Source organism: Ahaetulla prasina, chromosome 2 (genome assembly GCF_028640845.1).
Source record: "Ahaetulla prasina isolate Xishuangbanna chromosome 2, ASM2864084v1, whole genome shotgun sequence".
In the NCBI taxonomy this organism is placed as follows: Eukaryota; Metazoa; Chordata; class Lepidosauria; order Squamata; family Colubridae; genus Ahaetulla; species Ahaetulla prasina.
In genome coordinates, this window is record NC_080540.1 from 4145600 (window position 1) to 4166599 (window position 21000).

The 21000-nt window shown below is 42.4% G+C and overlaps 2 protein-coding genes across 2 annotated transcripts in view; both read right to left on the bottom strand.

Moving 5' to 3' along the window:
• The window catches only part of LOC131192697 (zinc finger protein 723-like), a 33582-nt gene that overhangs the window by 8472 nt on the left and 4110 nt on the right, over positions 1–21000 (bottom strand). Inside the window, exons 2-5 of the mRNA XM_058172108.1 lie at positions 10717–11311; positions 10325–10439; positions 10141–10208; positions 8168–8297 (exon numbers count right to left, since the gene is read on the bottom strand). Coding sequence (XP_058028091.1) covers positions 8168–8297; positions 10141–10208; positions 10325–10439; positions 10717–11121 — 718 coding nt within the window. The 5' untranslated portion in view covers positions 11122–11311. The remainder of the gene's footprint in view (positions 1–8167; positions 8298–10140; positions 10209–10324; positions 10440–10716; positions 11312–21000) is intronic.
• LOC131189473 (uncharacterized) overlaps positions 11193–21000 on the bottom strand; it is a 59304-nt gene continuing 49496 nt past the window's right edge. The window contains 5 exon segments of the mRNA XM_058165546.1: positions 11193–11311; positions 11715–11907; positions 13764–13854; positions 16981–17042; positions 18422–19707. Coding sequence (XP_058021529.1) covers positions 11193–11311; positions 11715–11907; positions 13764–13854; positions 16981–17042; positions 18422–19707 — 1751 coding nt within the window.

Genomic DNA, 21000 nt, shown 5'->3' on the forward strand with positions numbered 1-21000 from the left:
CCTTCTGCACTCTTTCTAGAGTCTCAACATCTTTTTTACATCGTGGCGACCAAAACTGGATGCAATATTCCAAGTGTGGCCTTACCAAGGCATTATAAAGTGGTACTAGCAAGATGTTCATGGGAGGAGGAGGAAAGACCCCTCTCAATGCCTCCTTGTCAAATAAAGGCTTCAATGTCTGCAGAGGCAGCTATTTCTCCATCTTCCTCTTCTTCCTGTCCAGGAACCGTTTGTGGAGATGGAGAAAAATCTCTCTGGAGGATGTGAACTCATTTCCCTCAAGAACAGCCGCCCTGAAGGTTGGCCAGAGATTGGAGGAGGCCTCAAAAAGGTTCAAATCCTGTCAGAAACAGCCGGGCGGTCAGAAGAGGAGGACCACGAGGTTTTCTGGGAAACATAGCCTGTGTCTTGCAGTTGTTGAGAACTCCGGCCTGAAGGGGAGGAAAATGGACACAGGCAGGGAAGCCATCAGGAAAATTTCTTTAATTCAATTCATACAGTTACCCTTCCAAAATGATTCCCTCAGCCTCACAGCGAACTGGGGACCAGAAAGGGCTGAGACCCCTCCAACCTCTTCTGATGAGCACACCGGGTGACCCGTTTCTTGTACCCTCGGAAAGACTGTGCGCACCAAAAACGCACTGCGTGTTTAAAAAGCTACAGGTTCAGGCAAACCAATAGTTAGCTACAGGTTCAGGCATAGTAGTAGTTAGCTACCGGTTCAGGCAAACCGGTAGTTTAAAAAGCTACAATCCAAAGATCATGGAAACATGGTTTCTTTTTGCCATAAACCAGGATTTAGCGAAGCTAAACTAGTGGTGGCTTTCTCACGATTCTGTCTGGTTCTTGCGAACTGATAGTAAAATAGCATAGAATAGAATAGAAATTTTTTATTGGCCAAGTGTGATTGGACACACAAGGAATTTGTCTTGGTGCATATGCTCTCAGTGTACATAAAAGAAAAGATATGTTCATCAAGGTACAACATTTACAACACAATTGATGGTCAATATATCAATATAAATCATAAGGAATGCCAGCAACAAAGCGGCGGGTCTGCCCATCTGCCCGGATGACATAAGGTACGATCTGTGCATGCACAGAAGCTTCGCTTCTATTGCGAATCGGTAGTAAATTAAGTGGAACTCATCCCTCAGCTAAACTGTGCTGCACACCTGATCCCCACCTCGTTGTTCTACTTACCTTCCCAAGCCTGCTTTTGGCACCTACTGCACATGTGCACGCACTGCACATGCCAAAAGGATGCTTGGGAAGGTAAGTAGAACAGCAAAGGGAGAGGATCAGCTGTGCAGCGCAGTTCAGCTTTGCTAGAAAGCAGGTAATCATCAGATCATAGCTTTTTTAAACTACCGTTTTGACCGAACTAGTAGCTAACTACTGGTTCAACCAAACCGGTACCTTTTTAAAGTACCAGTTTGGCCAAGCCTGTAGTTTTTATCACTACTAGTTCTCCCAAAACAGAGCGAATGCATTTCATGCCCCAGGCCATCTAAACAGTTTAGTGCGGTGTTGGCAAGACGGTCTTGGGGATTGCAGCTCTGTCCCATCACTGGCTGGCCCTGCCCCGCGCCCTCGCCTCCCAGTGACTCCTTACCTGGCCTGAGAAGTAAGGATGATGGTAGGATGGAGAAATGACTGATCTCTGTTGCCTCACTCTTGCTGAATTTCTGGCCCTTGGTGCTCTGTGCCTCTGAGGAGACATAACATGCTCTCTGCCCTGAGAAACTAGCCCAACGGAGCCGCGATCATGCCGGCCTCGCTAACACAAAGGGTGGAGTGAGAATCGGATCCGGGAAGAGGAGATGACAGAAGAGGGGAATTTCCAACCATGCCTGGAGCTCAGGCAAATGATCCACCAAACTTACACCCACCCCGCACACCCATGCCTTCGCCAAAGACGCTCACCTATTGGGACATGTGCCATTATCACATGTCCCAATAACATGTTCTTTGAGGAATATGCCTGCCTCGGAGTTCTTACTTTTGGGAATGGATTATTTGGAACGTTAACATTGGGATGGAAGGGAGGGAGGGAGGAAGGAATTCATTAATTCAGTGCTATTGTAACTTTGAATGGTTACTTTATAAATGATTGTAAATCAAGGAGTACCTGGGTGTGCCGGTAGGCATCCATATTTCCCTACCACTGCTTTCTCTTAGTAAAACTACTTGCTTTAATGCTCCATGGGTAGAAAAAGCTCAGAACAGACCAATATATATATATATATATATATATATATATTCTTCATGATATGTTTTTTTACTTATGACAATGTTTGTATACTGTTATGACAAATGAAATAATAATAAAAACCCTGCTTGAGCATCATCCAGTGGCTGGAAGGATGACTTTCCCACCAGAGACAGTGGGAGTTAAAGGAATCCTGCCTCTCCTGATCTCTCTCCTGCTGGTCCCATCTCCTCCCAGGCTTCTGACAGGGCAGAAGGACACAGATAGGATCCCTGCCTCCCTCCTCCGGATGGCCGGACGCTGGTCTCTCCTCCTCCGCCTCCCTTGCCTGAAGAGCCCCAACTCACCTGGGACACATCAGGATCTTCTAGACGCTAAAAGCCTGCGGAGCTTAGAGATGAGTGCAAGGTCTAGAGCACCCTTCCCAGCCTCTCTCCAAAGGTCTTTCGTCCTCCTGGGCCAATAAGTCCCTATTCTTTTGAAGGGTCGTGGATTCTGCAGTACTAGGATTGCAAATGGAAAGAGGAGCGTCTCTGAGGGAAGGGCAGGATGACGGTCATAGGAGTAGGAGGAAAGTCCCTCGCCGTCTTCCTCCCTTCCTGCCCAGGAACTGTTTGTGGTGATGGAGAAAATCTCCTGGAGTTTGAACTCAACTCTCTCAAGATCAGCTGCCCTGAAGGCTGAGCAGAGATTGGAGGACGCCTCAAAAGTGTCCATATCATGGGTGGGTTTCAAACCCGTCGGTACAGATTTGCTTAGGCACGTGTAACGCATGTTGAAGAGTCCAGGCAGGTGGGCGGAGCCTGGGCAAACTGGTAGCAACCCACCACTGGTCCAAATCCTGTCAGAAACAGTCAGGCGGTCAGGAGAGGAGGACCAGGAGGCTGGGGAAGCACAACTTGTGTCTTCAGTTGTTGCAACTCAACTCCAGTCTTAAGTGGAGAAAGGTGGGAGGGTCCACAATCAGGAACATGATTTTATACATTTGTTTTTATTTTAACTGAATAGAATAGAATAGAATTTTATTGGCCAAGTGTGATTGGACACACAAGGAATTTGTCTTGGTGCATATGCTCTCAGTGTACATAAAAGAAAAGATGCTCATCAAGGTACAACATTTACAACACAATTGATGATCAATATATCAATATAAATCATAAGGATCACAGCAAGTTATAGTCATACAGTCATAAGTGGAAAGAGATTGGTGATGGGAACTATGAAATGATTAATAGTAGTGCAGATTCAGTAAATAGTCTGACAGTGTTGAGAATTATTTGTTTAGCAGAGTGATGGCCTTGGGAAAAACTCTTGTGTCTAGTTGTTCTGGTGTGCAGTGCTCTATAGCGCTTTGATGGAGTTGAAACAGTTTATGTCCAGGATGCAGGGATCTGCAAATATTTTCACGGCCCTCTCAATCTGCAGTATACAGGTCCTCAATGGAAGGCAAGTTGGTAGCAATTATTTTTCTGCAGTTCTAATTATCCTCTGAAGTCTGTGTTTTCTTGTTGGGTTGCAGAACCAACCAGACAGTTATAGAGGTGCAAATGACAGACTCAATTCTCTGTGAGTACGTATGACCCGCTTCTTCCTCGGAAAGGCTTGTTTAAAAGCTACAGGTTCAGGCATACTAGTAGTTAATATTCAGCCAAATAGCAGTTTAAAAGCTACAATCCAAGAGTGTGCTAACCCACTACATAGGGCTTCAGTGAGTCCCCAGTTTGAATACTGTGTCCAGTTCAGGACCTCACTTTAAAAGATATTCAAGATTGTGTGAGTCCAGAGATGGGCAACAGGGAAGGCAAGGAAAGCTCACCACAAGATTAGGACAAAAGCCCATGAGTTGCCTTTTCTAATTCAGCATCACTATAATTCACCTTATGGTTTTCTCTCAGTTATTACTCATGTTACATAATGAAGCATGGGAAGGCAGATTTTGACAATATTAAGCAAAGTAAGAAAAGCTGAAACAATAGTAAGAGTTTCAGGACTAATTGCATTTCTGACTGCAACTCTGCTCTAGTGGATATACTCATCAGAGGGAGCTTCTTGAAATGATTAGGAATCTCCACCACTTAAACAGCCACATCACTTTCAGGCCAAACAATAACCTTTATCTCCAGTGATGCTCATGTTTGCTTTCAAACATCCAATTTAGGAAAAAGCACAAGAAAGGATTGGGGAATCAGAATCGAGCTGCAAGGAACTTTGAACCTTCTAGTCAAGCAGGAGATCCTATACCATTTCAGCCAGCTCATTGTTGTGTCAGCCTTTATCCTTTGAGGTATGATTCCTGGGGACAATATGCTAACTTTGTAAACTGCTCAGACAGGTCTGGTACAGCAGTCTAAAGTGGAATTGCTATATACTTTCTCCTGTGTGATCCTTTTATGAGAATTAAGATTACCTCTGAATAAAGTCTTTCCACACTCCATGCATTTAAATGGTTTCTCTCCTGTGTGGATCATCTTATGGAAGTAAGAGCACTGTTCTTAGTAAACATCTTTCCACACCATGCATTTAAATGGTTTCTCTGAGTGGATCTTTTATGGAAGCAAGGTAACTTTGAGCAAAGGTCTTTCCACACTCCATGCATTTAAATGACTTTTCTCCTGTGTGGATCTTTTATGGAAGCAAGAGAACCTCTTGAGCAAAGGTTTTCCACACTCCATGCATTTAAATGGCTTCTCCCTGTGTGGATCTTTGTATAAGTCCATTGCTATGAGTAAAGGTTTTCCACACTCCATGCATTTAAATGGCTTCTCCTGTGTGGATTTTTATGACAAGCAAGATAACCTCTTGAGCAAAGGTTTTCCCACACTCCATGCATTTAAATGGCTTCTCCCCTGTGTGGATCGTTTTGTGGTATTTAAGTCCATTGCTATGAGGAAAGGTTTTCCCACACTCTATGCATTTAAATGGCTTTTCTCCTGTGTGGATCTTTTTTATGGAAGCAAGATGACTCTTGAGCAAAGGTCTTTCCACACTCCACGCATTTATATGGCTTCTCCCCCGTGTGGATCATCTTATGGGAATTAAGTTTACTTCTATAAGCAAAGGTCTTTCCACACTCCATGCATTTATACGGCTTCTCCCCTGTGTGGATCATCTTATGTGAAATAAGATAACTGCATTGAGCAAAGGTCTTTCCACACCATGCATTTAAATGGCTTCTCCTGTGTGGATCTTTTGTGGTATAAGTCCATCTATGAGTAAAGGTTTTCCACACTCCATGCATTTATATGGTTTCTCTCCTGTGCAGGACTGGGCTGTATACAGGCTGAACACTGTTTCTCCCCAGTGTGAATCCTTTCGTGGGAAGTAAGTTGCCTGCTTGTTCCAAAATGTTTTCCAGATTCCAAACATTTATAAGGCTCCTTGTTTGTGTGAATCACTTCTTGAGATGTAACGAAATTATTTCCAAGAAAATGAATGAATGTCCCATTGTAATTTTGTCTGTTGTGTCTTATAGCATCTTCTCCTTTGTTTTGGATTAAATAGTGTTCGTTTACAGTTTTCACACTTTTCCCAATATATTTTATCCTTATTTTCTCTGTTGGGCAAGAAAGCCTTGCATGGAGCATCAGTGGAAGATGAGCTATCCTGATTCCAATTATTTGACTGGTTTCTCTCATGGCTTTCAATTCCATTGAATTCCAAACTTCTCCGTCCATCTTAGCATTGATCACTTGGAAGAGTTCACAGGAATCTTGATTCTCCTGCCCATTATTACCTTCAAAGAAAAGAGAAACAAAAATGATGACAAGGTTAGAGAAAAGATCAAACTGTAGAAAGTCAAAATATTCTTCTGAATTTTCCAAAATTTCATTATGTTGTATTTTGTATGCTTACAGTGGTGATATAGACGTGATGATTTCTATATTCAGGATCATGAAAGCTTTGAAAATATCTAGAAAATATCTTTCTTTATTTATTTATATTTATTTATTTATTAGATTATATAGTCTCCTTAGGGCTCAAAGTCATAAAAATACATTATAACAGGTTAAACTATCTAATATATGGCTTTAGAATAAAGTTCCCTATTATCTATATATATGCAAATCTCATTCAAAGTCAGTTTTCAGTTAAGGAATAATCAGGGGAACCAACCAGGAAGGAATTAGGAGAAAACTTAAGATTTATTGAGGTTGGTTAATTTCAGCAGAGACCTGTGAGAACTGAAACAATTATGAAACAAGTGCCTTCTTCCCTGGTGTACCTTGGAGCAGCTGCTCCATGGCGTGTCTTGACCCTGCTCATTCCTTGATCCAGTGAGACTGGGGCAAAATCTTTGCTTGAAGCCTCCCATTTAAACGTTCATCCAAGACTGGAAAGGTTGGGAGGCTCAAGAAAGGCTACCACTGCCCCATAGTCTCATCTTGCAAGGGCTCTTTTTGAAGTACAAGCCTCAGCAGAGAACAGATGCTGAAACTTTTAGTGTCAGATCAAGATCAGTAGTGCAATCTAATCACTGATCCCATGCATAGTATTTACGCCTGAGTTTTCGAACTGAGGTGGATGCAATATTCCAAGTGTGGCCTTAACAGATTAGAAACTGGAGGACACTGCTGGCTCATATTAAATGATTGTCCACTAGGACTCCAAGATCTCTCAGTTACTATTATAAAGCACATACTACCTGTGCATTTTGTTTTTCCTGCCTAAATGTAGAACTCATTTTTCACCATTGAATTTTATTTTGTGAGATAGCTAAGTTCAAGTCTGTCAAAATCCTTCTGAATCTTTTTATTTTCCAGTGTTGGCTATTGTAGCTTGGTGTCTCTGAAGAAATTCATCTATCTCAAACCATTGATGAAGATGTTGAAGACTTGGACAAAGATTTGCTACCCACGATAGTTCTCCATGTAGTGCAGTTCCAGAGGACTACATGTTGTGGTTGAAAAGTTACAAATCCATCTCATGGTGATCTGAGCAGAAGTATTTGAAAACGAAGAGGCCTTTTGCCCCAGATCTCGTGCAGCCCTAGTTAGCAGAGAACAGAGGCCTTACGTACTATAGTGCAAGATCGCACGAGATCAGTAGTGCAAGATTTCTCACTACTTTAGCCCTATGTTTTTTAATAAAGCATAAAGGAACATGGCTCACTATATGGTCACATAAGTCTTCAGGATAGGATAAAATGTTGCAGAACATCTGCATCATTCCTAAGTATGACCAGAGTTGCACATCTTTTAGGACTGGGTCAAAAGTATTGAGGGGGTAAATCATGACTTTGAATGGTCACTAAGTGAACCGTCGTAACTCGGGTATTTCCTATACCCTAGGATACACTGAATCACTCTACATGAGGCCTTTGTTCTTGAATTGGATTGGGAGAATGTTCTTCCATGGCCTGACCATTTCAGAGGACAAATAATAACACATTCTTCTCACATGACCTCCAGGGAAAAGATAAAAGCACACCCCATTTAACGTCAAATAGGTTTTGTCAATGGTTAGAGATAAGAGGTAGAAATTACATGAAGAAAGAGCATGGCTATGTATAAATTAAGCATGAACTTTGTAAGTATGCTAATATAATCAACAGGATTACAAATAAGCTAACATAATTATAAATATGGTTAGAATCATTCTGTTGTACTACTACTATTGCTATCAGTATATATGTTACAATTTCTTTTTTTCTTTTGTAAAATGTATGCCAAGACAATATACTGTATAAAAAATTGTTTATATATGAATTAAAAAAAATGACTCAAAAAACCCCCCATACCCCATTCTTTTCAGCCTCCTAAGTTCAAATGGAAATGGAAAAATACAGATAAGATATGGCACAGAAAGAATCTAAGCAAAGAAATATTACCACTTTCCTTCCTTGGAGCAGGAGAAGGCCCGATTGTTTCCTTCTCCCTCCCAGGAAATAATATCAAATTAGTGATTTTTTAAATAAAAAACTAACTATAATCTGATTGGGGACTAGAAAACTCTTACCCAGAGAGACCACGTTCCTATGGTTTTCAAGCATGACTTCCGAATGTAGCGCTTTTTGATCAGGATCCAGCTGAGACCATTCCTCCTCAGAGAAAGACACAGCCACCTCCTCGAAGGACACAAGACTCTCCTGAACATGGAAAAAAGAACAGGAGGATTTGCAATATCTGATCATCTTATTCATTGATTTAGACAAGAAGATAGAAGGGGAATTCCTCAAATTTGAAGACAGGACTAAATTGACAGGAATACCAACACTCCAGAAGATAAGCTTGAAATATAGACATATCGACAGATTGGGCCCTATCTAACAAAATAAAAATCAACAGTGAGAAATGAAAGGTGCTACATTTAGGAAATAAAAACTAATTGCACAGGCATAGAATAGCTGATACCTGCTCAACAGTAGAAAGTGCAACACGGATCTTGGAGTACTAGTGGACAATCACTTAAACATGAGTCAGCAGTGTGCTACAGTTGCCATGAAGCCCCAACACAATCATAGGCTGCCTTAACAGAGGAATAGAATGAAGACCAAATGAAGTGTTAGTACCAGCTTATAATGTCTTGGTAAGACTACACTTGGAATATTGCATCCAGTATTGGTTGCTACAATGTAAAAAAGATCTTGAGACTCTAGAAGGAGCAACCAAAACAATTAGGATCCTTGAGGCTAAACATATAAAGAACAGTTGCTGGAATTGGGTATGTCTAGTTTAATGAAAAGAAGAACTAGAGGGTGACATGATAGCAGTGTTGCAATATCTAAGGGGCTGCCACAAAGAAGAGGAGGCCAACCTACTCTCCAAAGCCCCTGAAGGTGGGACCAGGATCAAGGAGAGAACTAATCTACAACTAAAGAGAAATTTCCTGACAGTGACAACAATTAGTGGAATAAGTTGCTTCCAGAAATTGTAAACACTGGAGGTGTTTAAGAAGAAACTGGCCAGCCAATTATCTGAAATGTTATGGGGCTTCCTGTCTGAGCAGGAAAACCTCCAAGATCCCTACCAATTCTGTTATTCTGCTCCATTGCTCCCAAATTCCCAAAGCAAAAATATGCACTAAGCCAAATGGCTGTGCTTCACACAAGTCCTAAGTTTAGCTGAGAAAATGGACAATTCTCAACATTTCTTTGACTGAAGAAATATTTGGGGCAAGTTTTATCAAGTTGATTGATTCTGCAGAACTTTCAGCGCCTTTCATTAAAGTAATCCCACTTCTGGATCAACTGATTTATCACTCTATCGTTTATTGATCTAGTAGTCTGAGCCATTACCGGAATGGGAGAAAACAAAAAAGAGAAAATTCCTGGGACAGTCATTTCTCAGCCTTTGGAAAGCGGAAATGTTTGCTCTCCTAATCCTGGCACAAATCAAGAGGATTGGAAATTATTTTATAGCCCAAAGTACTGCGATTACATGCTCTATATGGCCATTCTATTTGGATTTTGAAATTCTGCTTTATTTTTTAATATGATTTACTTATTTTTTGAACGACAGGTCATAAACAAGGCTTTTTAAAAACGGTAACGTGGCAATGTATTTAGTTATTTTTCATTCGCCTTGCACAACACCAAGTCAAAGAATGACAAAAAGAATGGGTTTCTACCAGTTACCTACCACTGTGATATGGTCATTCTTATCTCTTTTAAAAAATTACTTCTTATAACTCATAGTTGGAAGAGTACCTACTGTAGCAGAACTAGTTAACCAGTGGTCTTTAAAAAACATTTCCTCAACAGAATCTGAGGGTAGAAATGATAAACCATTGTATCCCAATAATAGTCTACAGAGGAAGCTATGCTGGGTGACAGCAACTTGAATCTGCTAATAGGCTGTCCGTGTTGCACAGGAACACAAAAATAATCCAGCCCAAACAAGGGAGGGAAATAGAAAGGACAAACTCTGCACACCCGCTTCATTTCCTGAAGGAAAGGACAATACGAATCTAATAATTTTTCTCTTTCTTACTTGATTTGGAAGTTCAACTACTGTTTGAGCTCCATCGTAAAAACCAGAAAACTTCATTCTTTGTTCCTCTGTAAGGATAAAATAATTTCAAAATGCATATTTAACAAAACAAGAGGAGGTATATTACAGAAGAGAAGATAAGACAGATCGGGTCTCTCTGGGAAATCGGAGGATCTTCGATTACCTCCTGAAGTGTCCTGACTTTGATCTTCCCAAGGGATCCTCTTGAAAAATAGCTCCTGAGGGGGATTTGATGGATTTTTCTTTCCCTCGGGATCTCTTATCTCCACAGTGCAGCACTTCAAATAGGAGGAAGGAAAAAAGCAGCAGAATTAATGTACATCATATAGAATAGAATGGATTTTATATATTGGACAAAGTCCAATATCCTCATTGATGAAAACATCAAGGACAAAATTTACAAACAATTGATGAATCATATTCATGAAGGTTGAGGAGAAAGAATGGAACAATGTCCTACAAGAATTGGTGGGACATTGCCACATATGAATCAGAGGAAGGAGGGTGAAGTATTCAAACACATTCTTTATTCCTTGAGCTCCTAAAGTGTCTCACCTGCAACTCGACCTGCTCCTTCTGCTCCTCCGTCTGGCTCAGGAGGAGGCCTTCAGCCAGGGCCACCGCCTGGGAGCTGGTCTCTGCTCCACACTCCCGCACCCAGCTCTCCATCTCTGGGGGCAGAAGAGCCAGGAGCTGCTCCAGAACCACCAGGTCCAGCATCTGGGCTTTGGTGTGTTTTTCTGGTCTCAGCCATCGCCTGCAAAAGCCATGGAGTCGGCTGCAAAGTCCTCGGGGACCCTCAGCCTCCCAGTATTGGATGAACTTCCAGGGCAGAACTTCTGAAGGGAGGATGGTTTCCTCTTCCAGGATCTTCTGCCCAGTCCTTGTCCAGAGCTTCCCAGGCTGAGCAGCTGAAGGGCCTTTTTCGGCTCCCTCCTTTCCCAAAGGTTGTGTCTCCATCCTTTCTCTCTCCTGCACAGCAACTCTAAATGGCTCCAAGGACTCTTCTGGGTCTCCAGATGCCTTTTCCTTCACGGGAGCATTTCTGGTGCCTCAGGACTCTGATCCCTCCAAGTGACTCCGCTCTTTTGTTTCCCCCAAGAGAAACTTTTGGCTTGCAAGGATTTCAAATGGCTTCCAGTTTCTGTATCTGAGATTGAAGGAAAAATAAACGCCAAGAATTAGAAAGTGGAATTCTGAACAACTTCACAACCTGCCTGAGCCCTGGCTCATCCCAGCGCAGGCCGGGAAGGAAGCAGCAAGAGGCCGCCCTGCTTCTCCCCTCCGGAGACAGGATGGGGCCAGGGACCCTGGTGCGAATCCTGCCTCCTCCTCGCCTGCTTCTCTCTCCTGCAGGGCTCCAAGGCTGACCTCCCTCCCCACTCGGGCTCCTCTGACACAGGGGAGCCCAGGATCCTCCCTCCTGACATCCGCTTCCCAGCATGGAGAGGGTGGCTGAGGAGCATGGGTCCCGGGGTGGAAGCCGGAGGAGGGCCAGGCGCTGGGCTCTCCCTCCTCCGCCTCTCTTTGCCTGGAAAGAGCCCCCAACTCACCCGGAGCACGTCTGGATCTCTCCCGCAGCCTCTCCGCCCCTTGCGGAGTCCCAGGGGTTAAGGAGAGCGAGTGCAGTGTCCCAGACAAGCAAGGTTCTATGATGTCATTTCCTTCTCGGCCTCCTCTATAAGGTGTGTCTTTCGCCCTCCAGTGGCCCAATGGGGAATCTGAGTTCCTTCTTGAGAGGCGCCCCTAGAGGATTTTCCGTAAATTTACAGGATTGTGGAAAGGGGGGAAAGAGGAGCGCGTCTGAGGGAAGGGCAGGAAGATCATAAATAACATCAGAGTTGAAGGGACCTTGAGGCCTTCTAGTCCAACCCCTGCCCAGGCAGGAAACCCTGACCATCTCAGTCAGATGGTTATCCAACATTTTCTTAAAATTTCCAGTGTTGGAGCATTCACAACTGCAGAAGTCGTTCCACTGATTAATTGTTCTAACTGTCAGGAAATTTCTCCAGTTCTAAGTTGCTTCTTTCCTGATCAATTTCCACCCATTGCTTCTTGTTCTACCCTCAGGTGCTGGAGAACAGCCAACTCCCACTTCTCTGTGGCAGCCCTGAGATATTGGAACACTGCTATCATGTCTCCCTAGTCCTTCTTTTGTTAAACTAGGCATACCCAGTTCCTGCAAAGCTTCATATGTTTTATCCTCCACTTAATCATCTTTGTTGCTCTTCTGCACTCTTTCTAGAGTCTCAACATCTTTCCTGTGGCGACCAAAACTGGATGCAATATTCCAAGTGTGGCCTTACCAAGGCATTATAAAGTGGTACTAGCAAGATGTTCATGGGAGGAGGAGGAAAGACCCCTCTCAATGCCTCCTTGTCAAATAAAGGCTTCAATGTCTGCAGAGGCAGCTATTTCTCCATCTTCCTCTTCTTCCTGTCCAGGAACCGTTTGTGGAGATGGAGAAAAATCTCTCTGGAGGATGTGAACTCATTTCCCTCAAGAACAGCCGCCCTGAAGGTTGGCCAGAGATTGGAGGAGGCCTCAAAAAGGTTCAAATCCTGTCAGAAACAGCCGGGCGGTCAGAAGAGGAGGACCACGAGGTTTTCTGGGAAACATAGCCTGTGTCTTGCAGTTGTTGAGAACTCCGCCTGAAGGGGAGGAAATGGACACAGAAAATCAGGAAAATTTCTTTAATTCAATTCATACAGTTACCCTTCCAAAATGATTCCCTCAGCCTCACAGCGAACTGGGGACCAGAAAGGGCTGAGACCCCTCCAACCTCTTCTGATGAGCACATGAACTTGAGGAAAGATTGTGAAGACCAAAATGCAGTGTTTAAAAAGCTACAGGTTCAGGCAAACCAATAGTTAGCTACAGGTTCAGGCATAGTAGTAGTTAGCTACCGGTTCAGGCAAACCGGTAGTTTAAAAAGCTACAATCCAAAGATCATGGAAACATGGTTTTCCATAAACTGATTTCAAACTATTTCAATATCTTTCTTTAAGATAGAAAATAGCAGAATAGAATAGAAATTTTTATTGGCTGGTGATTGGACACACAAGGAATTTGTCTTGGTGCATATGCTCTCAGTGTACATAAAAGAAAAGATATGTTCATCAAGGTACAACATTTACAACACAATTGATGGTCATATATCAATATAAATCATAAGGAATGATTTCATCTGGGATGACATTTCATGCACAGAAGTTCGTTATTGAATCAGTAAAATTAAGTATTATTATTAACTTTGCACATGATCCTTTTTCTATTAAGCCTGCTTTTGGCACCTACTGCACATGTGCACTGCACATGCCAAAAGGATTCAGAGAACAAAGGAGAGGATGTGCAGCATTCAGCTGCTAGAAAGCAGGTAATCCAGAAGCTTTAAACATTTTGACCGTCAGTATTAACATTGGTTCAACCAAAGATTTTTGTACCAGTTTGGCCAAGCCTGTAGTTTTATCACTACTAGTTCTAAACAGAGCGAATAGCATTTCATGAGGATCTAAACAGTTTAGTGCTATAACCCAGGCTCTTGGGGCTTCTGCTGCAGTGTCCCATCACTGGCTGGCCCTGTGTTCCCAGTGACTCCTTACCTGGCCTGAGAAGTAAGGATGATGGTAATGGAGAACAAAATTCTCTGTTGCCTCATTGCTGAAGCTTTTTCTGCCCTTGCTTCCTCGGTCACTTGGGAGACACATAACTGTGCCCTGAGAACCAGCCCAGGAAATCAGTCCTACACAAATGGAGTGAGAATGGATCAAGAGGAGATGACAGAAGAGGGAATGGGCCTGCAGCGCCCAACCATGGCCTTAAGAACAGGGCAGCATGAGATAAAATGAGAAATAGACACCCATGCTCTTCAAGACGCCTTTATTGGGATGATCTCATGTCCCAATAACATGTTCTTTGAGGAATATGCCTTAATTTACTTTTGAATGGAAGAACCAACATTGATAAGGAGAGGAAGGAATTCATTAATTCAGTGCTATTGTAACTTTGAATGGTTACTTTATAAATGATTGTAAATCAAGGAGTAGGAGGCATCCATATTTCCCTACCACTGCTTTCTCTTAGTAAAACTACTTGCTTTAATGCTCCATGGGTAGAAAAAGCTCAGAACAGACCAATATTTCTAGAACGCTAGAATTATTCTGAGTTCAAGCAGCGCTTTTTTCACACAACTGTGTGAACAAAATTACCCTGGCACTGAAAAAATGATAACTGCAAAATGAGTAAACATTGTAGCCCGGCAGCTGTGAATGCAAACAAAATTCTGGGATACCTCACCAGATGTATCACCATCAAGAAAAGGAGGCCACTTTGCACAAACAAGACTGTCTTTAGCCCGCCAGCCCCATGATGAAGATCTGGGTGAATCAGCTGTCTGATTCGTTTTCCCTCTGGAGAAGAGGAAAGGTGAGCACAGTGAATAGACTAAAACCCCAGGAATAATTCAGCTTGAAGGTGAGAACTCCTGAAAGCCCAATAGATCTATCTGCTTGCTTTAAAATAAGCAGAACAAAACAGCAATCACCTCTGCAATCAACATTAAATCTTAATTGGACTTAAATGATGGAGCACAGAGCCTGGCAATTGCAAGTAATAAACCTTAACTCTGTAGCTACATTGTTTCCTGCTGAGACAATTTAAGAAGATCAAAGGAAAGGCCAGATTTAAGAGCACAAAGTGAAGAGAGTTCTTGTTAATGTTGTTAGCACCCTTAGTGCTGTTCAAGGCTGTTGGATTTTAAACTGAAGAGTTTTAAAAGTGAAAAGAAAAAGGACTATAGAACTATGTTTATGAAAAGGTTTAGGGAGAATTGGATTTATTGATTTTATTCTTGCAAACCACAAATTTAAAGTACTTGTAAAAAAATCAAAGCATTTTGGATAAAAATTTGGTGGATTATGCAAGATATTTTGAAAAAGAAAATAAAGTTTACTCCGCAGTTGTTTTTATTGGGTATAATTACAGACTGTACGGCAATAGAAACTAAATTGATCTTAAATTTAATATCAGCAGCTAGATTATTGGTAGCACAATATTGGAAGAAGGAATATCTGCCAACCATGGAAGAGTAGATATTAAAAGTAGCGAATTTAGCGGAAATGGCAAAAATCTCAGCATATCTGAAAGACTATTCACAAGAAAGATATATACTGGAATGGAGAAGATGGATTGATTATATTCAAAACAAATATCAGACCAAGAAGTACCAAATAGCTTATTTATTTATTGTTTACATTTATATCCCGCCATTCTCCGAAGACTCAGGGCGGCTTACAGTGTATAAGCAATAGTCTCATTCTATTTGTATATTTTTACAAAGTCAACTTATTGCCCCCCCCAACGATCTGGGTCCTCATTTTACCTACCTTATAAAGGATGGAAGGCTGAGTCAACCTTGGGCCGGGCTTGAACCTGCAGTAATTGCAGGCTACTGTGTTCTAATAACAGGCTCTAACAGCCTGAGCTATTACAGCCCATTATGAATGAATAGAAAGTAAAAATTGTGTTTGTGTAATTCAGCATCACTATAACCCCCTTCTTATGGTTTTCTTTCTCAGTTATCACATGCAAGACATAACGGGGAACAGGGTGGAAAGGCAGATTTTGACAATATTAAGCAAAGTAAGAAAAGATGAAACAATAGTAAGTGTTTCAAGACTAACTGCATTTCTGACTGCAACTCTGCTTTAGTGCAAGGGTCCCCAACCTTTTGGACCTCAGGGACCACCAAGTCCATAATTTTAAATCCCGGGGACCACTAATACGAATCCAGAATCCAGCGTGCCTGGACTCCTAGTGACGGGATGGGGTCCTTCAGGCACTGTCCCTTCTCTTTCTTTCTCCCCTCCTCCCCTCTCTCTTTCTCTCATTCTCTCTCTCTCTCTTTCTTTCTCTTTCTTTCTCTCTCTCCCCTTTCTCTCCCACTCATTCTCTCTCTTCTTTTCTCTCTCATTCTCTCTCTTTCTCTCTTTCTCTCTTTCTCCTTTCTCTCCCCTTTCTCTCATTCTCTTTCTTTCTCTCTCTTTCTCCCCTTTCTTTCTTTCTTTCTCTCCTCTCTCTCTTCTCTCTCTTCTTTTCTCTCCTCTTTCTCTCTCTTCTCATGGGCCATCCAGTGTCTTGGGGCTGAGAGAAACTCAAGCCGGAGAGATCGAGGCACCAACAAGGGCCAGAAGAAACAGCCGCAAGATCCAGCTCCCACTCTGGAATATGGAGAATTCTATCTACCTTCCCTGCCAGCAGGAGGACCAAACAGTTCAGCCACTGGTGGGTTCAGCCCAGGGATGAAATCACAAAATTGTTTTTGTGTGTGCGTGAGGGAGGGAGGGAGCGATCTGAAGCCGAGCCACCCAAACTTCTGGTAGATGGGGCAGCTCAGCCCCAACAAACTATGCATTCATGGTGCCCGCACCAGCATCTGGAGAGAAGCAGAGAAGAAACACGCTGCTTGAGTGTTTTGAGAATAGATTCAAAAATCAGATGATGATCAGCTGAGAAGCATCTCTGCCAGAAATTTGGGTGGCTCGCCTTCAAATCGCTCCCTCCCCCCTTCACACACATGTACGCATAAAAACAGAAGTTGGAGAGCTCTCTTGCTCCCTCGCTCTCCAAGTGCCCCATGCACAGCCCATTTGAGGAAAGGGCACGCATTGCTGGGCGCATTTGGCTGCAAGAAGAGGTGCAGAGCAATGGAGTTTTTTCGTTCACCGCAGTGTTTCGGGAGGGCAGGTGGACATATTCATTATAGTTGTCACCTGCAAATGCTTCGGGAGAGCAGGTGGACATATTCATTATAGCTGTCACCTGCAGACATCCCGTGCTGCTTCAGGGAGAACTCGAGAGACGAGAGCTTGCAGGGAGGTTCCCTGCATGGGAAGCTTGGGTCAGGCTCGTCGAGAGGAGAGCTTGCAGGGAGGCGATCTGGCTCCGCCTCCCTGCAAGCTCTAGTCTCTTGAGGAGCCCAACCCAACCACGGACCACCAAAATTTTCTCACGGACCACCAGTGGGCTGATGACCACTGCTCTAGTGGGTATACTCATCAGAGGGAGTTTCTTGAAATGATTGGGGAATCTCCACCTCTTAAATATTGGCAGCCACACATCACTTTCAGGCCAAACAATAACCTTTATCTCCAGTGATGCTTATGTTTGCTTTCAAACATCCAACTTTGGAAAAAAAGCACACGAAAGGATTGGGGATTCAGAATCAGAATCAGAATCGAGTTGCAAGGGAATTTGGAGCTCTTCTAGTCCTAGCAGGAGATCCTATACCATTTCAGACAAGTGACTATCAAATGTCTTCTTAAAAATGTTCAGTGATGAAGCACCCACAATGTCCGGAGGCAAGCTGTTCCACTGGTTAAATGTCTTTACTGCAAGAAAGATTCTTGTTAATTCCAGGTTGCTTCTCTCCTTCATTAGTTCACACGCATTATTTTTTGTCCTGCCCTCTGGTGCTTTAGAAAATAAATTGACGTCCTCTTCTTTGTGGAAGCCTCTCAAATCCTGGAATACTGCTATCACTCCTAATCCTTCTTTTCTTTAGACTAGCCAAACCCAAAGCCTGCAGCAGTTCTTCATATCTTTTAGACTTCAGGCCTTTAATCATCTTAGCTGCTCTTCTTTACACGTTTTCCAAAGACTAAATATCCTTTTTGTAATGTAATGTCCAAAGCTGGATGCAGTATTCCAAGCGTGGTCTTACTAAGGCTTTATAAAACGGCACTAATACTTCGTGTGATTTTGATTCTATAGCTCTGTTTATACAACCAAGGATTGTCTTAGCTTTTTTGGCTGCTGTCGCAAACAGGAAACTCATGTTTCAGAGATCATCCATTCGGACTCCCAAGGTTCCTCTCACAGTTACTGTTTTTGAGCCAGGTTTCATGTAATCTATTTTTCCCGCCTAGGTGTAAAACTTTACATTTCTCCACATTAAATTTCACATTGTTGGATTCAATCTTGTCTCGTTTGGATCAGAAAGGCACAATATGCATACACATAAAAATCTATAGACTTGGTGTGTCAGAGATTAGAATGCAGTTCTAGAAGCTAATTGCCGACAGCCAGGAGTTCGATCCTGACCAGCTCATTGTTGAATCAGCCCTTCGTTCTTTTCAGGTCAGTAAAAAGAGGACCCAGATTCCTGGGGACAATATGCTGACTTTGTAAACTGCTCAGACAGTGCTGTAAAGCATTGTGGAGTGGTATAGAAGTCTAAAGTGGAATTCCTATTGCTATATACTTTCTCCTATGTGTGTATCCTTTTATGAGAATTAAGACTACCTTTCTGAATAAAGCTCTTTCCACATTCCATGCATTTAAAGGGTTTCTCCCCTGTGTGGATCCTCTTATGAGAAGTAAGATTACATTTCTGACTAAAGCTCTTTCCACATTCCATGCATTTAAAGGGTTTCTCCCCTGTGTGGATCATCTTATGGGAAATAAGATTACTTCTTTGAGCAAAGGTCTTTCCACACTCCATGCATTTAAATGGTTTCTCTTCTGAGTGGATCTTTTTATGGGAAGCAAGATAACTGCGTTGAGCAAAAGTCTTTCCACACTCCATGCACTTATATGGCTTCTCCCCTGTGTGGATCGTCTTATGGCGAATAAGATTACTTCTTTGAGCAAAGGTCTTTCCACACTCCATGCACTTATATGGTTTCTCCCCTGTGTGGATCATCTTATGAGAAGTAAGAGTACTGCGTCGCGCAAAGGTCTTTCCACACTCCGTGCATTTAAATGGTTTCTCTTCTGAGTGGATCATCTTATGGGAAATAAGATTACCAATTCGAGGAAAGGTCTTTCCACACTCCATGCATTTATACGGCTTCTCCCCTGTGTGGATCATCTTATGTGAAATAAGATAACTGTGTTGAGCAAAGGTCTTTCCACACTCCATGCATTTAAATGGCTTCTCCCCTGTGTGGATCTTTTTATGGCAATCAAGATAATTGCGTTGAGCAAAGGTTTTCCCACACTCCATGCATTTAAATGGCTTCTCCCCTGTGTGGATCATTTTGTGGTATCTAAGTCTATTGCTATGAATAAAACTTTTCCCACACTCCATGCATTTATACGGCTTATCCCCTGTGTGGATCATCTTATGGGAAATAAGTGAACGTCTTTGAATGAATGTCTTTCCACACTCCATGCATTTAAATGGCTTTTCCCCTGTGTGGATCATCTTATGAGAAGTAAGAGTACTGCGTCGCGCAAAGGTCTTTCCACACTCCATGCATTTAAATGGTTTCTCTTCTGAGTGGATCATCTTATGGGAAATAAGATTACCAATTCGAGGAAAGGTCTTTCCACACTTCATGCATTTATACGGCTTCTCCCCTGTGTGGATCTTTTTATGGCAAGCAAGATAACTGCGTTGAGCAAAGGTTTTCCCACACTCCATGCATTTAACTGGCTTCTCCCCTGTGTGGATCATTTTGTGGTATCTAAGTCTATTGCTATGAATAAAAGTTTTCCCACACTCCATGCATTTGTACGGCTTCTCCCCTGTGTGGATCATCTTACCTTCAAAGGAAAAGAGAAACGAAAATGATGACAAGGTTAGAGAAAAAGATCAAACTGTAGAAAGTCAACAAATATTCTTCTGAATTTTTCCAAAATTTCATTATGCTGTATTTTGTATGCTTACAGTGGTGTGATATAGACATGATGATTTCTATATTCATGAGTCATGAAAGTTTTGAAAATATCTAGAAAATGTCTTTCTTTACAATTATCTATATATATGCAAATCTTACTCAAAGTCAGTTTTGAGTTAAGGAATAATCAGGGGAACCATCGAAGAAGGAATTAGGGGAAAACTTAAGATTTATTGAAGTTGCTTAATTTCAGCAGAGACCTATGAGAACTTAAACAATTATGAAACAAGTGCCTTCTTCCCTGGTTTATCTTGGAGTAGCTGCTCCATGGCGTGTGTCTAGTGGGCCGGACCCCTGCTCAGCCCATTCCTTGATCCCAGTAATGAGACTTTGGGGCAAAATCCTTTGCTTGAAGCCTCCCATTGACTTCTAAAAGCTCTTCGTACCAAGACTGGAAAGGTTGGGAGGCTCAAGAAAGGCTACTTCACTGCCCCATAGTCTCATCGGCTTGCAAGGGCTCTGCGGCCAAATCTGGTACAAGCCTCAATTAGCAGAGAACAGGTGCCGAAACTACTTTAATGTCAGATCAGACAAGATCAATAGTGCAAGCTCTCATTCTACTGATCCCACACAATAGTACTTTAGGTCTGAGTTTTCTACGAACTGAGGACTGCACAAAATAGAATAGAATAACAGAGTTGGAACGGACCTTGGAGGTCTTCTATTCCAAACTCCATGCTTAGGCAGGAAACCCTATAACATTTCAGACAAATGGTTATCCAATCTCTTCTTAAAAACTTTAAAAATCCAAAACACACATAGAATCATCCACACCATACACTGAAAGAAATAACGCCCAGCCACAGCATCCATGTGCACAGCGATCTCTTTGGGTGATTCTATTCTCCTTGATTAGTTTCTACCCATTGCTTATTCTCCTACCCACAAGTGCTTTGGAGAATACTTTAACTCCCTCTTCTTTGTGGCAGCCTCTGAAATATTGGAATACTGCTATCATGTCACCCCTACTCCTTCTTTTCATCAAACTAGACATACCAGTTCCAGCAAACGTGGAGTGTGTTTGGTTAGTCAGTTACAAATCCATCTCGTGGTGATTCGAGCAGAAGTATTTGAAAACGAAGAGGCCTTTTGTCCCAGATCTTGTGCAGGCCTCAGTTAGAAGAGAACAGAGGCCTTACTTACTATAGTGCGAGATCGC